Genomic DNA, 26,826 nt, shown 5'->3' with positions numbered 1-26,826 from the left:
AGCACATCTTGAGCTGCTCAAACATCCACCCAACAGTTGAAAATGCCGCTTTTCTGTTCACATGAGATGTAGTTGGCAACAAGGGAGAAAATAATAACCACACAAAAACCATGACCGCCAAACTTCTGCTGTTTTAATGTGTTACATTTTCTGTGACATAAAGACTTTACTCCTCCATAGCCATGATGAGAAAATAACAGTGTTTGTGTATCAGTTATCAGAAATGCGGCCCAAATTATAGATGGAATTTACCAACATTATACTGATAGATTTTGTCAACTTGGCATTTGGGTCCAGTTGATATCTATTTGCGGGTATTTTGTCCATACTCAAATGTCAAGTTGATAAATTGTATCTATAAATATAGCTTTTGATTTCCATCTAAGTGAAGTAAAACATGTATAGGCTATAAACCAGTTCCTTTAAATCAAATGTTTTCTGTTTTCACAGGTTGAAGCTGTTAATTGATCAGGAAAAGGCATACCAAGAACGAAAAGACCAAGAAAACAACAAAAAGATAGAAAGTCTAAAGGAAGAGCTGACTAAACTCAAGTCTTTCGCGTTGATGGTTGTGGATGAACAGCAGCGTCTCACTGAGCAGCTAAATCAGAAAACAGTCAAGGTCCAAGATCTCAGCGCCGGATTCTCTCAAGCTCAGGAAGAGCTGAGCTCAGCTAATGCTCGTCTGCAGGAAGAGGAGCAGAAAGTCTTTCGCTTAGAGGCTGAGCTGCGTGAGCAGGCCAGTCGACACCATCAAGATCAGGAAGCCATGACTGCCAAACTGACCAGCGAGGACGCCCAAAACAGGCATCTGCGCCAGAAGTTGTCGGCACTCAGCCGGCAGCTGGATGAGCTGGGGGAGACCAATAAGACCCTGAGAAGAGCCGAGGAGGAACTGCAGGAGATGAGGGACAAAATTAGCCGAGGCGAGTGTGGAAACTCGAGCCTCATGTCGGAGCTTGAAGAGTTACAAAAAAGAGTGCTTGAGATGGAGGGGAAGGATGAGGAGCTGATCAGGATGGAGGACCAGTGCAGAGACCTCAACAACAAACTGGAGAAAGAGACCAAACAGAGCCGGTGCTTGAAAGCCGAAGTTGATCAACTGAACCACAGGATTACAGACTTGGAAAAACTGGAGGATGCTTTCAGTAAAAGCAAACAAGAATGCAGCTCACTCAAAAGTAACTTGGAGAAGGAGAGGACAGTGTCAAAGGTTCTGAGCAGTGAGCTGGAAGCTTTGAAAGTCAGAGTCAAAGAACTGGAGGCCGCTGAAGGCAAGGTGGTCAAGACGGAGCAGACCCTGAAGGAAGATCTGACCAAGTTAAAGACTCTGACGGTTATGCTGGTGGATGAGAGGAAAGCGATGGCCGATAAGCTGAAACAGATGGAGAACAAGGTGCAAAGCAGCGCAGGCAAGCTTCAGGCTGAGCAGAACAAAGTTACATCAGTCACAGAGAAGCTGATAGAGGAGAGCAAGAAGGCATTGAGGTCAAAGGCAGAGCTAGAGGAGAAAATGTGCTTTGCAACAAAAGAGAGGGATGACTTGAAGGCCAAGCTAAGAACCGAAGAAGAGAGGAATAAAGATCTGGAATCTAAAGTCAATATGATGAAGAAACGGTTGCAGTCACTTGAGACAATTGAGAGGGAATACCTGAGAAGCAAAGCGAAAGAAGAGCAACTCAAGACACCTCTGGCAAATCGTTTCCAGCAAGAAGACAACAAAGTCAAAGATTTGACGCAGGAGGTTGAACATCTCAGACGTAAACTAAAGGATATGAAAGTGGCAGAGGAAGACTCATTAAAAACGCCAGAGTATGAAACACTGGAGAAAAAGTTTATCAATGAACAAGAAAGAGCCAAAGCCTTGATGGAGGAGCTGGAAGTATCCAGAAAAGAGCTTACAATGTACCAACTGAATGAAAAGAAGGAGTGTAACCAAGAGCATGTCCTTTATAAACGCTTGAAGGAAGAGGAAGCAAAGTCTAGTCATCTGTCCAGAGAGGTGACGGCTCTGAAGGAGAAAATTCATGAATACATGGGAACAGAGGAGTCTATCTGCCGAATGAAAACTGACCACTCCACTCTGCAGAGAAAACTGACCCAGCAGGAGGTGAGAAACAAAGAACTCGCCCGAGAAATGGAGACGCTAACTCGAGAGCTGGAGAGATATCGACGCTTCAGCAAAAGTCTTCGCCCAGGCATGAATGGAAGGCGGTTTTCAGACCTTCATGTGTCGACCAAGGAGGTTCAGACTGAGCCGCTTGACTTCATGTCTGCTGACAGCAAGACTATGGTTCCGCTGGAAAGAGCGGTGGTCAACGGTAAGCTGTATGACGAAAGCGAGGCTGATGATGGCGCAAATTACAGCAACGAACTGCAGCTCACCAAATATAGCCCGTCACTTATGAACAATGTCAACAATCTAAACAACAACCTGAGGCGAGCAAGAGGCCCATTCCTCAAAACCAAAGACGCTGCCCATCAGGTGAACGGCAAAATGCAACCACGCCATAACGGCAACCACGTCCAGACTGGAGATGTGGTGTTGACCCACTGTCCTGGGCAGCCGCTGCATATAAAAGTCACTCCTGACCACGGACACAACACGGCAACACTAGAGATAACCAGTCCCAACACAGAAACCCTTCAGTCATTCACCAGCACTGCTGTCATACCCACAAGTGGAGGACCCCCCAAGCAGAGAATTACAATCATTCAGAATGCCTCGATTTCCCCTACCACAAAATCCATTTCTCCGACAACTAAATCTAAGTGTTCCTCCATCTCAGATGAACCGTACTCCCCAGATAGGGCCCTATCACCTTCCACTATGACTACTTACTCCAGAGCCATGACCCCGGACTCATGTGGTTCTGTAACACCAGACCGAGCTATGTCGCCGATACAAATTGTCTCAGTGACAACAGGAGCGCAGGATCACTCCCTCCCCGCAGAGCCTGTGGAAGTCGTTGGTGGGCACGCCGTCTTCCGTGTCACCCCGGAAAGGCAAAGCAGCTGGCAGGTGCAGAGGTCCAACAGCTCGGGGTCGAACGTCATCACCACGGAGAATAACAAAATCCACATTCACTTAGGAAGTCCGTTCATTCAGGCCGTCAGCGCCCCTTCACAAGTCCCTGGACTCCAGGAGCAAAAGACTCAGATTATTGCAAACTGCAGCACTCCCGCTGCCAAAGGCAGCAGTAAAATCACAAGTAGCATCATGATTAAGCCCACATCTACCCCAATCCAAAGACCGTCACAGATTACAGTAAGTAATGCCTGTGAGTGACCTCACAGCTCCCAAAACTCTCCATCCCATCCTTAGTTCTGAGTTCTATCATCTTTAGTGCTAACTAGACTTAGGACCTTGTCTGTTTCCCTTCATACATAAGTTTGAACAGAATGTTGGATGTTTTATTTTTGGTTTGTTTTGTAGTGTGCAATAAAATGATTACTTTTTTTTTTTTTTTTTAAATAACCGCCTGCATGAAAAAATAAGTACAATCTGCTTTGACACCAGGTTCTAACTCATGTGCACTTACTGTATTGTACTCAGTGGTCCATTCGCCATGTAGTCTGATTCACACTGATGTATCATGCCAGTTTTTATTCATCATATTTCACAAACTACATTATGTCTGAGCTGTTTGATTGTTTTTTTTTTTTTCTGTTTGGATAATTAAAGTGTGCACAAAAAAAAAAGATTTTGTTTTAGTTTGTCATCCATGCTTGCTGATTTGATTTATCCAATAAAACCAGCATGCTTTGAATTCAATTAAAGATTAAAGCGGAAGGTAATTGTCTGCAGATTTAATTCTACTCGTTTTTGCTGCATGTTGACAGGGTTACGGTCCTATGTGGTCAGTTAAAAACCAGATAGAGAAACTCTCTTGGACGCTCACGTGTTTGCTTGCCTGACCTAAAATCATAGGCTGATGTCATAGTTTCTTAATGCATCCAGCGCCCAGAAACCCAGTGAGTGAAAATGAAAAGCAGGGTGATGTTAACTTGGAATTCCTTGGGAATGGAAAGTCGGTTTTAAACCTTTAGACCTTAACATGGTGCAACCATAAAGCTGCTGGTGGAGGGGAAACCGTTGCTTGCCCCAAAAATAGCTCTGGACTTACATGTGTTCCTGGAGCACAGGCACATGAGAACTATTACTAAATTTAGTATGGTTTTTAAGTCTGTATTTTTACTTCTGTTTTTGTGATTTTTATTTAATTTAATTTTTTTTGCAATCAAAATAACAGATTTTCATGGTGCCACTTAAGAAATATTTGCAAGGAATATTGAGAGATGTGTGAAAAATATGGGGTGGCAAGAAGGTCCTGGGTTCGATTCCCAGCCCTAGGTCTTTCTGCATGGAGTTTGCATGTTCTCCCTGTGGATGCGTGGGTTCTCTCTTGGTACTCCGGCTTCCTCCCACAGTCCAAAGACATGCCTGTCAGGTTAATTGGTCTCTCTAAATTCTCCTGAGGTGTGAGTGAGTGTGTGTGTGCATGGTTGTTTGTCCTGTCTGTCTCTGTGTTGCCCTGCAACAGACTGGCGACCTGTCCAGGGTGTACCCCGCCTCTCGCCCGGTACGTTAGCTGGAGATAGACACCAGCACCTCCCGACCCCACTAGGGACAAGGGTGTAAGAAAATGGATGGATGGTTGGTGTGAAAAATAATTTCCCCCACTCTCATGGAGAACAGGGGAAACAGCTTTTGCAGATCTTTTGTGCCTGTGATGAGAGATGGTAAATGTGATTTTTTTGATTATTCACTAATTTGATATATATTTTTATCTCTTTCACACAACTAAGGCTGAGGCAACTGTGTAGTAGAAGTAATAAATAGAGCTACCTGCAGGTAGGAGTGTTAAACCCAGTGTTTTTGAGCAATTTTGTAGCCTGGCCATAGCCTTTCTATGGAATTCTGTTTGATTGGAGTCTCAGTTTAGTCCATCTGGGATTTCACCCACTGAAGTAGATTTTATTGGCAGACTTTCAACCAGCCAATCAGAAGAAACAAAGTCATATTAGTGGGAAAATCTGCATAAGGACGAATATTACCAGAAAAAAGCCATAAAATTACTAGAAAAGTTGTTTAATGAGAAAAAAAGCTTCAAAGAAGTTATGAAGAACTGATGCGACCAGTTTGTTCGAAATGGGCAAAATTGTTCCAAAGTCCTATTTCTGATGTTAATTTAATGCTGATGTATGAAAAGATGAAATATTCCTTTATTTGTAAAACCAAAGTATAACTTGACAAGTTGCTCAACATTCCTCATTTGAGTTTGTGATTATTTTTCACAGAGACGTTATAACTTTTCTTCTTTATTTTCCTAATATTACAGTTTTATTCTCATATTAATCCTCCTTCATTCTCAAATTATTACAACTTTTTTCTCCAATTTTAACAACTCTGTTCTGGATATTATGAAATTATTGTTACTTTATTCTCATATCGTTACAACTTTGTTCCGGTCATATTCTGGTCATATGACTTTGTGCTCGAAATACAACAACTCATTCTCAAATTATTACAACTTTACTCTTGAATTATTACAATTTTGTCCTGTGACACTATGATTTCATGTCATATGATTTTATTTTCATAATGCTATGACTTCATTCTGGTCTTTTTTTTCTTCGTAGCCTGGCTCTAATACTCAGTCACGCATTTTCAAACTTCTCTAAGCCAGAGAGCAAACCTGAACGCAGCAGAACTCCATGAGGAGGCCAATATTTTTCACAGCACTGCTAAGGCTGTAAAAGATCCCAAACATGCATCACTGTTGGAAAGACGTGTGAAGTAAATTCCAGCTCCAACACAACACACACACACACACACCGGTCACAAGATGATGAAATAAAACATTAAAATAAACGAGTGAGAGGAGGCACAGCTGTGGAAACCAGACCCAACGTCTGTCTGGGTGCGATGAAACCTCTCCGGGTCCAAACAAGATGCTATTCATTAGAGAACCACTTGATAAACCACCAGCAGCTGAGCCGTCCGTCTGCGACCTCAATTACCCCCCTGACTCACTCACCACTTATCTGATTCATAAACCAAGCTCATCGGGTTCAGCCGAGGAAGATAAAAGTGTGCAGAGAGCCATAAATGTGACTTCCTGGAAGGCCGTTGCTCTAGAGGAACTCGCCGCGATGCTGCGTGTTATTAATAAAAATACCTCAAACATTCTGAGAGCAAAAACAAACAAAAAAAAACCATAATAATGCGGCATAGAGACTGCAAGACGAGCACCAAACAGAGCTTGTGTTTGGTTGCTACAGCAGCAGCAGAGGAAACACTTAAGCTGCACTGAGACACCAGAGAACAGAACCTCTCTCTCGCTCTCTCTGTTTTTGGTGAAAACTCAGCGATGTCACGAATCCAAGAAACCAAGAAACCAAGTGGCTCCTTGATTTCTCTGGCCCATTAAGCAACACTTACGTACCTGACATTTTCCTCAATATTTAAGCATTTCCGAGGCGGTTTTTGGCAATTCCTCTGACGTATGAGCGAACATGAGCTTCTGATTTGAGGATGTGTGATGAAACCGCTGAAAATGTCTCAGAGCAAACAGACAACACGCGCCCCTCTCCCCCGCTCGGACGTATAGACACACAGGCATTCAGGTTTCTGAGAATTCTGCACCATGATTGAGTCCGGAGCGTTGTGTACACGAGTGAAACATTTCCAGAGAACTGAGAAGAGGAAAAGGAAAAGGCTAATATAAAGTAAAGGAAGTTGCGTTTTGTGCCAGTTACGTTCCCCTGACAACAGTAAAATGACTGCCAGCCACTGTTTTCTTAAAGTTATCCAGAGTTATTCTGTAGCATAAACCAACTTGTTTACATAGAACTCCTCATGAATTAGCCAAGATTAAATAAATGCAAAAAGTCGTGCATTGGCTGTTTATGGCTGAGCGTGCAAAGCCGTGTAAGTGTACAAATATCTAATCGGGGTTACTGCAAGCAAGATAGCCTCTAAACAGTTCCAAAAAAAATGTATTCCCTTCAGCATCTTGGCATGAGGCTGCACATGTAAACACGCTGATCAAGATGTGATTGTGCGCTAAATGGAGCGGGAGCCTTGTTTGAGGACAACAAGCGGCTCGGTTTGTTTGACGGCCGCACATCAGAAACGGTCAAACGGTTTCTGAGCAGACTGATGCACTGGGACAGATTAAAGCAAGGGTGTCAAACTCCTCAAGGTCCTCAAGGGCCCGGTGCACTGGAATGAAACGGCTTAATTGATTGATTGACTGATGATCATTTATTTCAGACATTTCACCAACAAAACATAATAATAATAAAGACTTTCATGTTTCTAAGTGTAAATACAATACCTTACTATCAAATGTACATACAAAATACCACTTATTCAGTGACTGTGAGTCTGAAAAGGAGTATGATGAAGTTTAACTTATACACTGCCTGGCCAAAAAAAAAGTCGCCACCTGGATTTAACTAAGCAAATAGGTACAAGCCTCCTATTGGATAAGTACTGCATAGGCGATTATCTTTCAGGTGGCAACAAGTTATTTAACCCCAGCTGATGCAATGAGTAACTCCTCATTTCTTAAACAACCATGGCAAAAGACACATCCTGTGGTCGTGGAAAAGACGTTAGTCTGTTTAAGAAGGGTCAAATCATTGGCAGGCATCAAGCAGAGAAAACATCTAAGGAGATTGCAGAAACTACTAGAATTGGGTTAAGAACTGTCCAACGCATCATTAAAAACTGGAAGGATGGTGGGGAACCATCGTCTTCCAGGAAGAAATGTGGTCGGAAAAAAATCCTGAATGATCGTGATCGGCGATTACTTAAACGTTTGGTCAAATCAAATCGAAGAAAAACAACAGCAGAACTCAGGAGTATGTTTAATTGTGAACGCAAAAGCATTTCCACACGCGCAATGCGAAGGGAACTCAAGGGGTTGGGATTGAACAGCTGTGTAGCCGTAAGAAAACCTCTAATCAGTAAGGCTAACCAGAAAAAAAGGCTTCAGTTTACTTTATACATAAACGGTGCAGTCTGACCCTCTACCAAATCTGGGAGTTTCAGGAAATAAGAATCTATAAATACGTTGTTGGTATGACAATAAAAATCAACCTTGTGAACTATTCGAATGGCTCTTTTCTGTAATGTGCATAATGGTTGAGGTGAAGTTTTGTAAGTGTTACCCCAAACTTCCACACGGTAACTTAGATATGGCAAAATAAGTGAACAGTAAAGAATATGAAGGGCAGAGGAGTTTAGAAATTTTCTAGCATTAGAGAGAACCGCAATACTTCCAGCTATTTTAGATTGAACATATTTAATGAGGTTTCCAACAGATCTTATTATGAATCAATATTCCCAAAAACCGAATTTCAGTCACTCTCTCCACAGTCACTTTATCAAGGATTATTTGTAAATCGCTACGCCTTTTACAATTCCCGAATAACATAAACTTGGCTTTACCTAAACAATAATTTGTGAATATCAAACCACTTTTTCAATTTACATCACTCTAAATTCATTTCTACCAAAAGCTGCCATAAAGTTTCACCTGTACAACATTTTTTTCTGCAAATAAAACAAAATGAGGTGTTTTGGAAACCTCCTCCCTGTGTAGATCAGTTCTCCAGAGCCTTGCTAGTGACCTAATTATTCTATTCAGATGGTGCAGCAGAGGCACAACTAAACATTGCAGGGCAGTGGAACCTCCAGGACTGGAGTTTGACACCTGTGGATTAAAGGGTTCTTTGGAAATGGACTCTTCCTCCCATTAGGACTTGTATCTGCTACAAAAATTTATTTCAGCTGCAGGTCTGATTATTATTATTATTATTTTGCCCATTCTGCTTTGGAGAATAAGTCAAGTTCAGATAGACTGAATGTGTTCTCTTTTTTTTTTTTTTTTTAGGATGTTTGTTCATCATCATTGTTTGGTGGAGACATTGAATGTTTGTTCATTATTCCCTCTGCTCTAGGATGCTGTAAAGCTGGGAGGATTTTTTTTATGCACTTTTTTTTTATGTTTTCATATTTATGATGCATAACCACGGCAACAGGGTGTTGTCTTTACATTTGGGAGTAGTTAAGGAACAGCCCAGGAGCTTAAACAATAGCTGAATGTAGAGCAGAAAGAGAAGGACGAAGTTCAAACCATCTCTTCCATCGATTGTAAAGGGCAAGGATCACATCCCCTACTCCAACATCTTTCTGCCCGACTTTCTAACCATACGACCAGAAAGAAATTTAAAGAGGGGTGGCAAAAGCAACCGCAAGTCCTGGTGAACCAAGTTTGTACCATTCTTGACTTCATCTCTTATTGTCTCTTCCATCTATCATAGCAAACACGAAGCTTCTCCCCTACTCCAACATCTCTATGCTCAACTTCACAACCTTCACTCCAGTCTCAACTCTTCTTTATCCTTTAACATGTTTTTTTTTTTCCCCCCAGCTCCATTTGTCAACTCTAACAAGCATCCACAGTCCTACTGTTTATTCCCTTAGCATGATACTGCCACTGCTGTGTTTCACCTTAGACATGGTGTGTTCAGGAAGTGTTCACATGCAATTCTGGTCTCTTGTTGAAAAACTACCTTCTTCTACATTTTGTTATATCCTCAACATTACTTATTCAAAACTTAACCCTTTGTGATCATCCATGACCAAACCTCTCAGTTGGTCACACTGGCTTTAATTCAGGTGTAAAGGTTTGTGCTCTGAACATTAAAAATAGATATAAAAAATAATAAAAATTAAGTTTTACTTTTCTTCCACATCACTATTATGCACTATGTGTGTGGGCCCGTCACACATTATGCTTCATTGAATGAGCAACCATTCAGAAAGTGTGATCAGGTTTAATAAACTAAAAAGTAGTTTGCTTCCATCTAGTGCAGGGGTGTCGAGCTCATTTTCACTTTGAGTCATATCAAAAATCTGAATTTCTTAAAAGGCCCGGTTGTGCCAGTATCTGCTGGTAAAAGCCATTAAACTGTTAAAATATTAATAAATAGCTGTTCCTCCAGGAGTTTGTGATTGTTTTTGTGTTTTGTTGGGGGGGTTTTTTGGCAATGTGATGCTAATTTAGGAATATTTGTAAGGAATGTATATGATATTTGAGCTAATATTATATATGATATTTAATATATGATATTTGATTGCTCAAATATGACATATTTGATCTATTAAATACATGATATTTTAGTATGGCTGAGGCAGCAGTCACTTAAACTCAATGTTTTTGACCTATTTTGAGAAACATTCGCAGTAAAATCAGAAAAAATGTGGGGATCTATTGATTTTGTGTGAATTTTGAGGATTTGTAAATAACTGGAGGGACTTGTTGATGTAATTTGGAGCCTAGAGGGCCACATAAAAAGCTATGGCGGGCCAGATTTGGCCCTCGGGCCTTTAGTTTGACACATGTGATCAAGTGGTTGTACTGTGGCACAATTTAGAAAACTGCTGTAAAATGTAATAACTTAGAATCTTTGTTTTGATGAGTCATTTGAAAATTGACAACCTTTAAGCAGGCCTTAAACATACTTTTTTATTAAAGCTACATTTCTGTATTAAAAATGTTCCAATGTCTCAATTTGAAATTGTTTTAGTTGTAAGTGGAAAATTATTGTAATTAACAGAAATAAAGGTTTTCAAACTTCAAACTGTGTGTAGTAACAGTATTAATGTATATAATGGGTTTCACTTAGTGATAGTTTCTGAAACAATAACTTGACTTTTCAGTAATTTTCTAACTTTTTGAATGGGTCTTAGAGTTTAGCCCAGTGGTCCCCAAACTACGGCCCGCGGGCCAGATGCGGCCCGCCTCCACATTTGGTCCGGCCCCCTGAACAATACCAGAGTATTTTCATATATGTGCATTTTTATTTGATAAGTTGGACTTTTGCAATAAAATAAATGTTCCTTAGTAATGAACTTTATTTATTATTAACTACTAGTTAGTAACTATTTTATACATGCATATAATTGACCCTAACCCTTTTTTTTATGTGGAGAACCCAGTGCTATTTGGTTATTATTTATTTCATAAATAGTGTTATTTCCTGACTTTTGTTCTCTGAAGAATCCAGAAAAGGTTATTTGATTGTGCTTTCTGAAAAACAATACATTTTTATGTTTAGCACTCTTACAATCGTCACACTTTTCTGTTACAAACTGACCCCGGCCCCCCATCAGAGAAGGGACAAGTTATGTGGCCCTCACAGGAGAAAGTTTGGGGACCCCTGGTTTAGCCTGACATTTTAGAGTATGCCGCCTTTTTTTGGTTCAAAAAGTACCACGCTAAATTCTCGCCGTTTCTCCGTCAGATACCTCTCGAAGCATTCCGACGTCCGGGACCGACCCGGATCCCCAAACCAAAGGGGTTCGGCTCCCAGAAAAGCGCCAACAGCCCGGCGATAAACCTGGGGCCGCCGCCGCCGCCGCCGGCTGCCGGAATCGGGAGAGAGCCGGCCTCGCGCGCGAAGAACAGCCCGAACCTGCTGAACCGGAACCTGTGACGTCACTGACCCACGTAGCTGTGGTGCTGAATTAATAGTGACTTAATTAACAGCGACTACATGCAGCTATTCACTGTCTGTGTCCTATTCAAGTGGCTCTTCCAGTGACACACTAACTACTGAAAATGATCTGCTGCAACCGAATCACTCATCTGAATATGTCCATGAGAACAATGACATGAAAATATTCGATTGAAAGGTGTGATATATGTATTTGTTAAATGAAAAATTGTATGTGTATTTGTTGTGAGATGCAGATAAAGAAGATGGATACGGGACACAGAAAAACAGCGACAATAATGTACAGAACTGATGAGTTTGAATGCAGCTCATTCATTAAAATATGACGTGTGTGTTATTTTTCCATTACAATAAAAACCTTTTATACTTTGATGCGTGGAAGGTTTACTGCCTGCACCTCAATATGTGGAAAAATCCGTTTTATTGAAATTAAAAGTCAAACATGGATGAATACTGGTCGTTTAAGATAGATCGTCACTCTGCTTTGCAAGTATAATGTCAGGCTGTTTGACAAAAAAATGACAACAATAATTCATTTGGAAATATTTACGGAATCATTTATTGTTGAGAAGAAAATATGGAATCACTGAACACTGCTCAGAAAATATTGAAAGCAAGAAATATCGAGGCACAAATATGGGATTCCTTTTAATTAAAATGCTCATTATTGGCTACAAATATGTCATCACTCAATATTTTTGGAAAAATGTGAAATTATTTAATGAAAGCATATGGAGTTGTTTATTGTTGAGAAATAATAGAATGTTAACAAAAAAAAAAATGAATCGCTTAATGTTGTAGAAAGGACTGATTCTATAATTTTATGAGAATTAAAAAAAAAAAAAATCATTATTGAGGGAAAATATAGAGTAAGACAATGTTGTGGAAAAAATGTGGAGTCATTTGATGTTGAGGGGAAAAAGTAGTGATGTATAAACATCAATATCAGCCGATGTTTGTCATTTAACATATCGGTCTGATAATAAATCTGGGCTGAGATTAATAACACTATTTATGGTGTTTGTGTTTCCAGAGGTACCAAAAACCATATTTGGTCATATGGTATTTGTTAGGTCAGGTGACCTTGGTGATGATTGCAGAACATGATTACGGTTCAGAGAAGCAATGTAGGCAGTGTGGGCTGGTGAATATCATTAAAAATGATCATCTTTTGCTAAAACATAAAACCAACCAAACACCCTCCAAGAGAAGTGATTTCATATTATTTGAATAATTGTCTCCATCTATAGGAAGGAATGGGAACATTTTCATTAAATGTGTACAGAAGAGCCCCATATTGGGGGAGTTGGATGCTACGTTGCAGATATCTTCGCCTTAAATTCACTGATGTTCTGTCAGGGAGGAGCTTATAGCCGAACGCAGCGCAGACAGGAAGTTGTCCCTCTCCTCTTCCTGTTCTGTCGCACAAACCCACGAACAGCGCGGCCCGTCCAGGACGAAGGCGTGGCGCACATCTGCAGTGGAGGACACACACCTGCATGTCACTGTGGTGCTCAAACTGAAGCAAACTGGCTACTGTAGCTGCTTTTAGACTCACAGCGCGTGTGTAGGACTTCTCTGACATCCAGACTGCTGAGAGCCACAGAGACCCAGAACGTGTGTGCGCTCCGGTGAGTCATGGTGAAGGGTATATGCTGCAGCCTTCTCCGGGTCAAAACTAAAGCATCGCTAAACAGGAAGAGTCCCACATCGCATACGTGCTCAAAGGCCCTGATTGTGCAACAAACCAGAATGGCTTACTGTACAAACCGTACATACAAACAGACAGTCAGCTGGAGTCGTCACCTCAGTGAGTCTGGAATCTGTTCATCTGGACTCCTGAGCAGCATGGCATCCTGGGTTATTATCAGCTGACGGTTTCCTTCGGCGAGGCTCTGCGCATGAATATATAACAAGAAGCAGTAGTTCAAGTGTGACTTCAATATGTTTTTTTAAAAGAACAAAGGAGAGTCCTCTGACCGGACAGCCCCGGATCAGTTCCTGCGTCTCCTCCAGCCTCCTGTCTGCCTCAGAGTTTCTCTCCAACTGGAAAACACACAAATCATTTCCATATTTAGCTGGAACCTGCAGGAGCCGCTGTGTGGACCCCAGCTCCGTTACCTCCTGGATGAAGTCTCTGAACTGGAGCATTGCGTTGAGGGCGGAGCGGAGGTCTGGGTGGTCCGGGTGACCGGGTCGAGTATGTGAGGTCAGAGCTTGAAGCAGAGTAACATACTCCTGGATTCGCCACACAGGACACAGCAGCAGCTCCTGCAGGCTTCACACACAGATACACTGAGGACAGCAAATCATTTTAACATTTAAATAACGAAATCTAAATGGATTCCCCTTTTCTGATGATGTCTTTAATGTTAGAGTCGTGTCTGCTCTCTTCAGAAAAGCCCAAATTCAAAAATAAAGTGTTGTTGAATTTTAATTTGTTCTCTGGAAGTCCACCATCATCTCTGTTTTCTTGAGCAGGTTTAGCTCCAGGCAGTTCTGACCGAACCAGTGGACCACCCTACAGACTCATCATCGCAGTGGGTCAGACTGATAACAGTCTGACCCACTAACACCACTGGGGAGCGCTGGCGACTGGACTGCTTTCTCATTCTCGGCTGCCACCAAGTGTCCCTGCGGGGATGGTGCGTTCAGGGTGATGTGTGACATCAGCTTTCCTCCACACAGTTTCTTGTTCCGCAAGCCACAAAGTTCAAATATGATCTAATGTAACTCGGACTCCTTCCTCTATAATGCCCCCTGCAGGGTGGGTGGCAAACTACAAACAGGACAACGTACGGTTTTCACCGACGTTGGCTTTCTTTTGATTTGGAGAGCATCAGACTAATTGAAACCGTTGGTATGACAAATTATTTTTTATGGGTAGCTTAGTGTGGATTGTGCTGATTACAAATAGCACATTAATGTAACATGACGGCCTGTGTGCACATTTATGAAATTTGCTGCCATTACACAAAATTATGCTAGTATTATTGATGAAAAGAAAAAAAAAAACCTCCTGTTATTTATCCTAAAAGCAGCATGTCTTACCTCAGCATGTATGTTGGCAGAGTTCTGTCTGCTCTCTTCAGAAAAGCCCGGAATGCAGGTTTAGCCTCCCTGCACTAAAACACACACGTTTCACACGACTAGGTGAAGAGTGGAGCCTTTTCTCACTTTTAAGAAGACAATACTGTCCCTACCTTATCTATGGTGTGGATGGTGGTGATGTAATTATTAAGGTAGTTGGTGTAGACGTTCAATTTGGAGCAGAATTTTACAAACACATCTCCAACACACTGCTCTGCTCCCCAGTGCTGCAGCCTGGCCTGTAAATCAGCCTGAAACACACTAAAACACACACTTTATCCAACATCTGACTCCAGCAGTATAACACCAATCCAGCTGGTGTTTACCCGTTCTGGTGCAGTATCAGTGCAACAGAGCCGAAGATGATCTGGATGTCGACGTAGCTGAGGATCGCTCTGTTGGAATTCAGCGCCGCCATGAGAGGCTCCTGGTACACCTCCACACAGTCATGCAGATAACAGAAAGCAAATATTTATTGACACAGATTAGTATGAAATGCAAACAAGAACAGGTTCATCAGTAAGAAAACAAAATTCCCTAATAATATAAATAAATGGAAGCACGTAAAAAATATAAATCGGAGGAAAACAATGAGCAAATCAAAATAAACACAATTAAAACTAAGAAATCACTAATCAACAACTCAATAAAAAATAAATAAAAAAGCAACACAACACATAAAATAACAAAATAAATGGATATATATTTAATATTCATATCAAAGCCAAAAGTACACAGAAAAATATAGAAATAAAAATACGGTAAGTACAGAAATAACTAAACAATGACTGAATAAATAAATAATTTAAACATAAGTGAACCAAATTGCAAATTCTGTAATTGATTTGTGAATTAATAAACAGCAATAATAATTCTGTAAGTAAATTAAAATATTAGATACTAAATTTTGAATGAAATCAAACAAGGAAAAAGGAACAAAACTCTCAAATTCTTGTCAAATATATTTATGAAGAGAAAAAAAAACAGAAACACTGAAGATGTGAATATTTTCTGTTACCAAACTTTTTCTCGTTTCTAAGTTTCAAGCTTTGGATCAGAAGCAAACAATCTTGGCTTCGTCTTAATGATCTGACCTGATCTACTTCGAGTCTCTGAACTGAATCATTGTTTGTTGTTAACGTTTCCTGGTGTTCTACCTTCAGCACAGCCCTCATTCTTCCCAGATAAAGGCGCTCGCTGTGGAGCAGCTCTCTTCCAACTGAACATCTCCAATCGAAAGTTGCCTAAAGAAAGAAACGGTAAGACATGGTTTATATTTGTGGTTCAGTCACATCAAAACAGAACGGCGTAAGAAGGGAAACACCTGTGCTATCCCTGGTGGTGGGCCTGGACATGATGAACCACCTGCTGCTTGGCTCCTCTCTCCGTCCTCTTTGCTCCACTTCATCAGGAAGCTGGACAGGAACTCCACCGGTCGGCTCTGAAGCAGTGAGGACAGATAAAGATTCAAGTTTACACCTTGCCTTTTCTCCTCCCTTCCTGTCTTACAGCAGTTCTCACTTCGTTCTGTCTGCTGAGAGCTGTAAGTCCCTCTGTCAGAGCTTCACTGAGTTCCCCACACGCACCAAGGGTATCGAGGGAAATGTTCTCCCACAGGAAGAGTCCTAGAAATGAACCAGACATGAGTATTAAAGCTTAATCAAAGTAAAGCTGTGTCCTGATTGAGTTCAGAACTGACCCAGAGCTCTGCCTCTGGCTTGAAGACTAGCCTGTTGAAGCTGCAGCTCCAGGGACTTCCTCAGCCGGACCAGAACCTCCTCCATCCAACGGGCCTGTCTACACCAGCCCAACAGCACGCTGTCAGTCACGTAGCATAGAGCTGGAGCTGCTGGGTCCTGGTCGCCACCAGACCACTCGCTTAGGACTGCAGCCAACCAAAAATGCATCAACAACTACAAGAAACTACAAGCAGAACTCGTCTTTAGGAGCAACTCACTGTTCTGGAAACTTCCTGTGGCAAAGCCCAACGGAGCGCGAACTTCCAGACCAGTCAGATCGGAGAGATTCCACATCAGAGCGAGTCCCGACACTGTGACAAGTCCAACCGCGAGCTTACATCTTAGAATTACTTCAATTAAATGTTTGAAAATTCAAACAGAAGTTGTACCAGACGCAGCCAGCGGGCAGAAAATATCAATCCCGCCTCCCTCCTGACCAGGTGCCACCAAGGCACACAGTTTTTCCCAGAATTCCCGGTGATCTGGAGATGATAACGTCCTCTCAGACAGAACACTGCCTAAAAGATACGGAAATCAGACAAAAGTACTAAGAAATACCACTCAAAACACAACTCATTCTTTGTTAGCAGCTAGAAAGAAACGCACACGCCTATGGTTCCTAGGAAAGTAAGTCTGCACCGGACAGAGATGAGGTCAATGAGTGACATAATTTTGCAATATATGTTTATTGACTCATTATAAGCAACTCCACAGTGATCAGCTCCACAGTGGGGCTGAAACTGATGGTGGTGGTGCAGAAACCTCTCATATCCATAGGAGAATTTCAGCGACTTTGAGGAAACAAATAATGGTAAGCAGGCAAAAAGCATGACAAGCACCTAATCTGCCTACTAGCAAACGTTTCTGGATGTTTTGAGGTTCTGTTTACAACCAAATTAAGATGGAAGCAAAAAGTGTCATTATTGAAAAAGTGAATACTGTAGGTTGCAACCAATGTAATTAATTTTGCCTCAACCAGGAGGGCTGGCAGTGTATGTTTGTCTCATTCTTAGTTCATCTCTCATCAGCTTCCTTCAATCATAATGGGTGAGCATCACATCCCCTAATCCAACGTCATTCTGCCTGGCTTTCTAACCGGGCAGAGGAGTGGCAGAAGCAAAGGAGGTGGATTAGCAGTGCTTGCAAACAGATGCTGGCGTCATCCTAACAAATTCCTGTCAGACAGCCAGAGTCTTCAGTCAGTGGGCTCTTCAGGTGTGTTGCAAAACTGACTGCTACCGGAGATCCTTCCACAGCATCACCTTTCACAACACCTCCATCAAGATACTGATGTTTTCTCTTCCACAGTGAGGCCGAAACTGGTGTGAAAGAAGGTGTGGAAACGTCTTAATGGTGATATGAAACTCACTACAGTATCACGGAGATGACTGGATGACAAAAAAGTCAGTCGGGAAAATGAACTAGAATGGCTTTTAAATGGGTTGGCCTTAACTGTCTTTGAGTAAGGCCTTGATAATTAATGCTGAATAAAATCAAGCAAAAAATAAGCACCTGCAATTCCTTTGCTCTGGGTATTCTACCAATGCAAGACAAAATGTTTAGTTCTTCTTCCAGCTGGAAGAACTGTACATATGATCAGCTGATTTTTAATGAAGTCTCACCATTGACCAGATGAACCTCCTCTGTCCCTCCTGGAACCAAGAGGCCGAGCCTTTGCACTTGCTGCCCCGAAGCAGCTCTCTGCGTCTGGTTGAAAAGAGCCGAGAGAGTCCATCTATGGTCATACAGAACCACGGCCACTCTGGCCTTCACACCACTGAGCACCACCTGAGATCAGGAGATGGAGGGAGGCAAAGGGCAACATCTTCTCAAACCTGTACTCCAATGGAAACCGGAGCGTTTATTTATTTTTTTTACCTCATAAGCAGGAATTTTGTTGGAGATGAGCAGCAAGATGGCAGCAGAGTCTGTGTGGGGGAGAGAGGCCGGCACCGTCTTAGCCTTGGACAACCTTTTACAGCAAAAGAACAACATAGAAAACGGAATCAGTTCATAACCTTTCAACATGTGATCCATTTTCATAGTTTAATGCCAAAAAGATTACGTTGGTGTAGATGACAATCCTAACCCTGTTTCAGTAGAAGCCAGAACTGAGGAGACTTTTGGCTGAGATGCAAAATGTCTTCAAGAAACAACAGAAGTCAGGTTCACGTCTACTTCACTACTTGGGATTGAAGCTGAAGAGTTCTGAAATTGTAGGATGTTGTATTTCATTGAAACTTCATCACCTGCTAACTTCATCCAGGTGTTGTCCTCTGTGTGGACTGAGACTGGCAGTTGGAGACTCAGCTTTCTTCATTGGCGAGGAGAGAGAAGGCCAAGACCTAACCATCAACTCTGAGCTGGACAGGACGGTCTGTGACCTTTCACCTCTGGATCTGTCAGACTTTGGGTTAGAACCCCATGGTCTCCTGCTAATCAAGGCCAGTCCTGTCAGATATCACAGACCTAAGACGTTAGAAGAGCTGATGAGAGGTGACACGTTTACATGTCAAGACAAAACTCAGTTTGACAAGTAATTTTATGTTTGACAGGACCAAAAAACAAAATGATTCATATAATAAAGTTGTTGCAATCTACTGTATGTACTAAATTTGTCTCATCCTGCCACCTATGCACCTGTGTTCACATTATACCCACTTCCTTCAGTCACCCAGAACCTTGACTCACTCTTTTCCTCCTTAAGGGCCTCTTTGAGTTTCTGCCTAATCCTCCTCTCTCTGCTCCTCTCCCCTTCCTCCTCCTTCACCCCCAGGCATGGCTGGTAGAGGGTCCCATATATCTCGGCTGCTTCCTGAGGAGATAGCCGGTCCAGGGTGGAGATGCACGAGACGTAGTGGTTCCTCCAGGCTCCAAACTCCTTGTCTCTTGGAGCGTAGGGAAGGAACCAACCTCGCTTGATACACCGGCCGGCCCAGAGACAGTCCTGATAGGAGACAGGAGGGAAGGTACGTTACCCATTCGCTAAACATGCACAACAGGCACATTGAAACCTTGTTTCATGTGCAACAACATGCAACAACATTTGTTGCATTCATGTGCAACAACAGAATGGATGTTGCACATGCGGGGATGGACTGAGGGATGGTTTGGTATCAAAGTCTAGAAAGGGTTTAAGACTTTCTGTTTAATTTCAAATGTCTTGTGAAACACTTCAATCCTGGAATCCAGTCCAGGTGTGTTACTCACCTGTTCTGCCAGGACCCTCCAGTGCCAACTGACCTGGGCGGCGCCGCAGAGCTCCCGGGGGGACAGGAAGGACATGATGTAGAGGGATAGACACCGAGGCAGCACAGCCGTGAAGTCCAGCCGGGTTACAGGAACCGTGTCATTGAGCAGGTTTCTGCAGTGCCTGGGTTCAGCAACGTGCAACAACAGGACCAGACTGCAGGCTCAGGGTAGGACTTTAGAATAACTTGAATGAAGTGTTGGAAAAAAAAAACCTTACTTAAGCTGCGCCTTGGTGCAGCGACCCAGCAGAGCCTGCAGGAGGCGCTTCCTCTGGGAGTCCGTCCACAGATCAAACCAGTGCAACAGCAGCTTCACACGCTCCTCAAACAGCTCAGATCAAACAGGAAGCAGACAGAACAGGAGGACATCCAATCACTGCCAAGCACTCCTACAAGGGGAATCTGGACTTTGACTACACCGTTTGTTGTATTATTTGGAGAAATGAGACTCTGAGCCCAGCATCCATGGTTTGTGAGGTGAAATGTGAGCTGTTTTAATCTCATAACAATGTTTATAGAACTGGCTATTTTAAGCAAGAGTTTGTAATGACACTTTGATGCATGCTATGAGGTATAAGACAAATCATAATATACAACCATTTATGCTTTACTGAAATAAAAATCTTGGACAAAAGATTCTTGCTTTCACAAAATGTAAAAAATTTACTTTCAATTTTTTTCCATGTTTTTTGTTTGTTGTGTGTCCTGTGACACATTAATTATCACCCAGTTATGATTACACCTTCATATTCAGCATAATTCGAGTTAGACGGTGGAGCATATTTTTCATTTTTACACCAGGCAAGAATCCAAAATTTTACACAACTTCATTTTTTTACATAATCACAACCGTTCCAATTTCCATGCAAAAGAATATAAGTCAATATAATAATTTAGTCAGATTCAAATTCAAATGCATCCCTTCCAGTTTGACACATACATCCAAGCTTAGTTTAAAATGCTAAACGTCAGTAAGGAAACCGAGTTGATTTCATTAAGTCATTGCAGCAATGTCCAATTTGAGCAATGGCTTTGTCCAGGAAACAGACAAGGACTAGATTTTACTGTGCACACACAGACCCTGACCAAGCTCTGCACTAGTGGCAACCAACTCTCCTTTTGTTGAATCCTCATTGACAGTCATGACAAATGCTTGGCTTTTTTTTTTTTTTGTGGTTTTTAAGCTTTCTTCAAATTAATCAATCCCCTCTCTTGGTACTGTTAGCCATTTTATGAAAAAAAAAAAAAAAAAATCAGTCATAACAACAGACCCAGAATGTTGACTTTTAGAAAGTAGTTGGTTTTCATTGAACAAATTATAACTTTGTGGTTCAGAAATTGGTTTTATGAAACCAGTTTCTTGCTTCTGTATTTTGTAGTCATTCCTTTGTTTGAAACAATGAGAGGAAATGAAAGGACTACCTGCAGGTTGCTCTGCTTATTGCCCTGCGGGGTCCAGCTGCTGAAGCGGGTCTCTCTCACCAGTTTGGGGCCCGGCTGCGGCTCACGGTCTGGACTGCTCACCGAGTGAGGAGCGCCTGTGAGGTCCATCACCGCGAAGCTGTTTCCTCCAGGCCTACTGAAGCCGAGTGGATCCGTTTCAGATGGACCGCTGTGTGCAGGGAGTAACCATGGAGACGTGTCAACAAAGGATGAGGGCATTCCTTTACACAGCCCATCCCATCCTGAGCCTTAATAACAAACAGTATCTCTTGTAAAACTGGCTCAGGAAGCTAAAGCAGCAAACATTCAAACTTTAAATAGAACTTAAACTGATTACTAAAAAAGGTCACTTTTATTGGTTTCCTGCACAATTTTCAGCATATTTCACAATGTTTTAATAAGACTCTGAGGTCGAGTCCTTTCTGCAATCTCGTTAACTTATTCAGACTTGTTTTGATGTATGGGATGATTTACACGACTTTCCAACCAAATTTCATTGTGTTTGAACTATTAAAACAGGCAGTTGTAAGCATTTTAATTGGGGTCACAAATATTCCCAAGATATGGTTCCTAACCCCTCCGAATACCAGGGGGTCCCAGTAGGGTGCTAACCGCTAAGCAAGGTGGTGGAAGAATCATATTGAGTGTTTATTTAGCTACAAGTGAAACTGGTATTTTCCTTAAATTTGAAACAAAAGACATTTTCTTCAGTACTACAATCAAAGGTTTTAAACACCGTTGAGGGTTCCACCAGGTGAGCAATCCCAAACACACACCAAGAGCATTTTTGGAATAAATGTGTTCTTGATTAACTTTACCAATTCTAAAAGAAGAATTACGAAAAAAAAAATCTTGCTGGTGCAGTTTGTCTGAGATTTGATAAAGGACATTTTAAAAGTCGATATGCTAACTGCTGAGGTCTAATAATCTACTCTTCTTAAAGAGTTGCATGCTGATTAGCGATTTAAAAGGTACTCTGCTTTATTTAAAACTGAAATCCTTCTTAGTCATTTTGATTGTAGGCCAAGTAGTTTCCAACTAATGTTATGTTCGGTTGTCACACCCAAAGATGGCTTGTGTAAGAAGTACTGAGACATTGAAATGTTTACATCTGCATTTTACTGTCAGTAAATACAAACTTGTGCACATAATTCTTGTCCTTAAAAATTACTGTAATAGAACAAACATTCTACCCCAAAAAAAGTACTTAGTCAAACGCACCAAATTATTATGACATTCAACATGATAATGTAAGTTACTTTCTGAGCAGCGCTGAACAGGGAATGAAATACACACACACAAAAAAAAAATTCACCCATTATTTTTAAAAGATCTTTATTACAACTGACTTTGAGAAAAAAATACTTTCTTACTGTAAATGAGAGAAATACACCCAAAAGAGTCAAACACGTGACATTTATGAAATCAACAAAAATAAAATCAAGCAAAAGGCTAAGTGTGAAAACACCCCCATCTGGTGGCTAAAATTAGACATAAAAAAAAATCAGATCCAGTCAGTTAAACACTGTTAACTAATAAGGCAAGTATGATTAAATCAAAAAGGAAAATCATAAGGCATGGCTGTAATGTTAGAATTTGGACTTGTGATTATTCTTCCAGCATCAAACTGACCCGTCAGAAACAATGTGCTGGGCCTTTTGCATGGTCCATTCAAACTCTGAAGGGCTGCTCACTGAATTTTAGTTGAGCTATTTTTATATGCCATCTCTGTTGTTAAATCTGATAACAGTTTTCTGTTATCAATGAAAAATAAGAATCTGGTGGGTTATAAACCTATGCTGCTTTCAGAAATGACAGGACGCAGCAAATATAATATGTAAAATATAATGAACCTGGAGATCTTTGACCTTAGATCTCCAGGTCTTACAAGTATTATACAATAAATAGAAAACATAAGTACCTTATCTTTAATATAAGAGACACAGCACTGTTAAATCCATCTTGATTAGCAACTGATGGGTGCAGTGAAGTCAATCTGAAAATACATTCAACCTCAGGTAAAGTTCCTCCAACTCCACCTTGTTAGATTGCCTACACGTGGTTTCAGGAGAGGTAATGTGGAAAGAGGAGGATGAAAAATGAAAGTCACACGGTGGCCATCCTCGGGATTTCTTGACTGTCCGCTAGATTCAGCTTCTGGCTGGAGGGGCGGGGGTTAAGTAAAGGAACAGGTTCTCAAACACTTCCCGTCTTCCCTTCACGCTGCTCAGACCAGACATTAACGCAAGCTAACGGATTCAGATGAAACTAGAGTTAGCATAATTCTATGTTGGCACTTAAGCCACAAGTACCCACTAGAAATATGGTAAGTAGAATGTTTAGACATTTGCCTATGCAGTGGACCGCCACCTATTCATGTTTCAGTATTCACAATCGTCTACAAGTTTTGAACAACTTTTAAAATGTTGCAAAACGAAAATGCGAGTTAGGCGAGAGAATCAAACAAGTTAAGTGAAACAGAATTTGACCAGATGGTGACGTTACGTATGGCTGCAATAAACAGGTAGTAGAGGTTTCTAACTAACATGGACCACACATCTTGGGACAATGGAGAGAAGTTTTCAGCAATGTGTTGCTCTTGGGCAACTTGTCATTGTTATGTCTTAACTAGTTCTGGTCGTAACGAGCTCTGTCAAATTAAAATCCTTTAAAAGGCAAGAAGAAAAACAACTTATCTGAAAGTTTTTCGTGTCAAAAGGATACATGGAAGAACTGAGCTCCTCGAGCTGTGGAGACAAAGAGCATTATTGAGTTTACATAATAGATATTGTGAAACAAAAATATTTGCACTTGCTGATGAATAAGTAACTAAATTTGAACGGCACAGCTATCCATTACCATCCAGAGTAATTTGAGAGCTTCATCAGTAATAATTCAGGAGCTGAACACCTCTGTGCACCACTGCTTTAAGGTTTGGAATCAAGATGAAATATCATTATTTTACACTGAAAAAAGCTATAAATTAGGAGAAGATATGTGGGGGGGAGACAAGCCTGGTGGCCCGTCAGGCTTATAATACACCGTGGGAAACCCTGGATGAATAACCGTGGCAACAGGGTGGTTTACAACAGGGAGCAGCTGATCAACTCTAACCATCCTCTTCATGAAAAAACGGGTGTCTTCAGTCAGAGGCCTCTTCAAATACAGGAAATTTTTCCTGGTCACACCTCACCATCTGCAATAACTAATTAAGTGAATTACAACATTTAATTTTTCTTTGGGATTAATAAATTATATCTGAATTTGAATTGAACATATGCCTTCCTCTGAAACGCTGTGTAGGATTGTAAGAAATTGCAAAGATTCTTGCAGTTTCTTTGGTACACCACAGTGATCCCAAACTTTTAAGCAGTAGCTTTTTATTGATATTTATAAGAGTAAAATTAGATCCATTGAATTTGAGCTGTTTAATATGCAAACTGAAAAGAACTTCAAATAATGCACCTGATAAAGCATTAGGTGCTTTAGTAAGTAAGCAAGCAGTCTTACATTAAAAAGTAGCTTGTCCATATTGGTGTCAGAGGCCGTTTTCCGCTGATCCTCGGGCATTTCCTCTACCTCAGCATAAAGGTCAAAGTGCAAGCGTGCCAGCTTCTCCTGCATCTCTCTGATGTGTTCCATCTGATCAATGGAGCACTCATTGCCTGAGACACGACGGGATCATAGCAGAATATTATAATATTTGTATCAAATCCTGCAAAGTGCTTCCACTGTGAGCTTACCAAAGGCCTGTAGTTTTCCTGAGTGGAAGTCGTCGAGCAGACTGAGCAGACCTTTCTCCATCTCCTGAACATCTGAGACATCCGTCAGAAAAGAGTGCTGGATGACGGGTGCTGCCTGGCCCTGGTTCTTATTTCCTCCTACAGCCTGTGGATATCTTGCCTTACTATCTCTCACTCCCCTGCAAAACATTACATTAATAATAACAAAACATACATCGACGTTAACGTTGATTTTTTTTTTTATTATTATTATTTCTGAGAATGAATCTATGGAAGACGACCTCCTGTTCCTATTTCTTTGGCTGGAGATGCTCCCCGTGTTGTGGTTGTTGCCGACATTCCTTCCCCTGGAGGAGGAGCTGTTCTTCCGGGATAAGCCTCCGGTCTGAGCGCCTGGGTTGGTGGCACTCCGGCTGCTCTTGCGCTTTAGCTTCCGATCCTCCATAGCTTCATAATACTTTCTCTCTTACCAGCTGCAGCTCTAACACCGACAGCCAGCAACAACCAGTTAGCTGAGCTAAACCCACAGATAATAGGTTAGCTTAGCATGTAGCTGCTCTGTTAGTTCCAAATTTACATGGGGTTACATTTAAGCTACAGCTTAAAAACTCACGCCGAATAACACTACCAGAAACAAAGACAACAGCAAAATAACGAATATAAAAGCAGGAGTGACACTATATACGGAGAATTAAAAGAATGGCCAAATATTTCAACATTTCACACTTACCTCGCAAGCTATGTAGCTCACAGCTGCAACTTGTGAAAACTTCCTGTTTGGATGCTGCGAACGTGATCGAGCTGCGTTCCAATTCGTTCAGGGTGATTCTTTGCGTAAATCCACAATCTGTTTTAGTGCACACCATGTGCTCTGAAAATGAAGGCGTTAAATTTTGATATTACTGACTCAAAAAGTACATTTATAACACTTGTAATACTTATACACTTGTAAAGGACGTTTGTCTCCTACGATGAAAAGAGTCCAGCACGACGACGTTGAATGCTGCCCAATAACCCAGTCCATTACGAAACTGATTATATATCCCCAAGTCAAATTTTGGTATATATATATATATATATATATATATATATATATATTCTGGGACTATACAGGTTATTACTATATATGTTATTCTTCAAACCTCTGACAACATTTTTAATTGTTCTGAATGTATCCTTGTTTGTATACCTAATTTTGAAATAAACTTAATGAGCTCCAAAACAGAACCAGAAAGTGTGCATTTCCTGTGAAAATGCAAGTGTGAATGCTGAATGCTCAATCCTGAATGCTTTTGGTGAAAATGGCTAAAGCGTTTGAAGCCAACTGCTGAAGATTTGCAGAAAGGTAAGAAATAGTCCATGCAGTGTGAAAAACCCACGTAAAAGCCTAAATTAGCTAAAAAGCTAAAACTAGCTAAAATACTAATGATAGCAAGTAGGCTACCACTAGCATGCTGGGTAACAGTAATATATTCCATGAAATGTAAAAATAAATAAATACGGTAATGTAAACCCTAAAATTTTAAAAGCACAGAAACGTTCCCCTATTCCTTCTGATAAAAACGGTGGGTGAATGAAATCCATACATTTTACGGTTTCTGAGATATTGTAGAAGTCAGCAGAAAAAGACGAAAATATAATTTCAGTCTTCTTTTATTCTCAATGGACCTTATCAAGCTCCGCCCACAACCGACCCACGTGACCGCAAGTCTCACAAACAAAGCCTCGCGGTGCATTGTTTCTATGTAAACGTGACTCGATTAGTGCATCATTTCTACCGGATTTTCACAATATATCAGCTACTACAATGGACAGAGGAACTAACAAGTTCATGTCATCACCTGGGAGGAGGTTACTGGTTTCTCAGTCACAAGCTGGTTGCAAACCTGAGGCCAGCAGGTGTCAGTCAGTTATAGTAGATCTGAAATTTGGTTTGATGACGTCAATATGAGAAGCTACAGACTGATAGGAGGAACCAAAGAGCTCTGTAAAGGTAAAGGCAAATCTTCTGAAGCTGGGATATAA

General features: G+C 41.3%; 3 protein-coding genes across 8 annotated transcripts in view; 1 reads left to right on the top strand and 2 right to left on the bottom strand.

The window, feature by feature from the left end:
- filip1l (filamin A interacting protein 1-like) overlaps positions 1 to 11,905 on the top strand; it is a 78,931-nt gene extending 67,026 nt beyond the window's left edge. For all 3 annotated transcript variants that reach the window (XM_028010126.1, XM_028010125.1, XM_028010127.1), the window contains 2 exons: positions 451 to 3,268; positions 11,323 to 11,905. In XM_028010126.1, coding sequence (XP_027865927.1) covers positions 451 to 3,268; positions 11,323 to 11,514 — 3,010 coding nt within the window. In that variant the 3' untranslated portion in view covers positions 11,515 to 11,905. The remainder of the gene's footprint in view (positions 1 to 450; positions 3,269 to 11,322) is intronic.
- Positions 11,906 to 12,378: 473 nt separating this feature from the next.
- Positions 12,379 to 22,257, bottom strand: ect2l (epithelial cell transforming 2 like). 4 transcript variants are annotated; one of them, XM_028010128.1, is made up of 22 exons: positions 21,038 to 22,257; positions 19,834 to 19,946; positions 19,575 to 19,737; positions 19,056 to 19,311; positions 18,614 to 18,815; positions 18,430 to 18,507; positions 18,243 to 18,336; positions 17,987 to 18,152; positions 16,754 to 16,882; positions 16,583 to 16,675; positions 16,325 to 16,510; positions 16,147 to 16,250; positions 15,950 to 16,066; positions 15,783 to 15,869; positions 14,952 to 15,061; positions 14,739 to 14,886; positions 14,587 to 14,660; positions 13,657 to 13,813; positions 13,516 to 13,581; positions 13,342 to 13,430; positions 13,094 to 13,266; positions 12,379 to 13,010 (listed from the first exon to the last, which is right to left on the bottom strand). In XM_028010128.1, the coding sequence occupies exons 1-22, from the start codon at positions 21,275 to 21,277 to the stop codon at positions 12,877 to 12,879; spliced, it is 2,979 nt and encodes a 992-aa protein (XP_027865929.1). In that variant the 5' UTR covers positions 21,278 to 22,257; the 3' UTR covers positions 12,379 to 12,876. The 4 variants fall into 4 exon arrangements, 3 of the variants coding, with proteins under 3 accessions (XP_027865929.1, XP_027865930.1, XP_027865931.1); XM_028010129.1 differs by having other exon boundaries at positions 18,454 to 18,507; XM_028010130.1 differs by lacking the exon at positions 18,430 to 18,507.
- A 119-nt stretch (positions 22,258 to 22,376) lies between these two features.
- Positions 22,377 to 25,687, bottom strand: ccdc28a (coiled-coil domain containing 28A). Its single transcript, XM_028010133.1, has 6 exons — positions 25,532 to 25,687; positions 25,083 to 25,318; positions 24,802 to 24,980; positions 24,569 to 24,723; positions 23,783 to 23,805; positions 22,377 to 23,219 (listed from the first exon to the last, which is right to left on the bottom strand). The coding sequence occupies exons 2-6, from the start codon at positions 25,244 to 25,246 to the stop codon at positions 23,165 to 23,167; spliced, it is 576 nt and encodes a 191-aa protein (XP_027865934.1). The 5' UTR covers positions 25,247 to 25,318; positions 25,532 to 25,687; the 3' UTR covers positions 22,377 to 23,164.
- Between the last annotated feature and the right edge of the window lie 1,139 nt (positions 25,688 to 26,826).

Source organism: Xiphophorus couchianus, chromosome 24 (genome assembly GCF_001444195.1).
Source record: "Xiphophorus couchianus chromosome 24, X_couchianus-1.0, whole genome shotgun sequence".
NCBI lineage: Eukaryota > Metazoa > Chordata > Actinopteri > Cyprinodontiformes > Poeciliidae > Xiphophorus > Xiphophorus couchianus.
The sequence above is the reverse complement of the archived record's forward strand: the minus strand, read 5'-3'. Positions and strand labels throughout refer to the sequence as shown.

Excerpts from the sequence above, each read along its gene's own strand:
- ect2l (XM_028010128.1), bottom strand. The coding sequence starts at position 21,277 with ATGCCCTCATCCTTTGTTGACACGTCTCCATGGTTACTCCCTGCACAC. Across the intron at positions 15,062-15,782 it reads GAATGAGGGCTGTGCTGAAG|GTGTACCAGGAGCCTCTCAT; the intron begins GTAGAACACCAG and ends GACTGTGTGGAG. Across the intron at positions 13,814-14,586 it reads CTGCCAACATACATGCTGAG|CCTGCAGGAGCTGCTGCTGT; the intron begins GTAAGACATGCT and ends CTGTGTGTGAAG.
- ccdc28a (XM_028010133.1), bottom strand. The coding sequence starts at position 25,246 with ATGGAGGATCGGAAGCTAAAGCGCAAGAGCAGCCGGAGTGCCACCAAC. Across the intron at positions 24,724-24,801 it reads AGGAAAACTACAGGCCTTTG|GCAATGAGTGCTCCATTGAT; the intron begins GTAAGCTCACAG and ends GTCGTGTCTCAG. Across the intron at positions 23,806-24,568 it reads TGGACAAGCTACTTTTTAAT|CTCGAGGAGCTCAGTTCTTC; the intron begins GTAAGACTGCTT and ends TTGTCTCCACAG.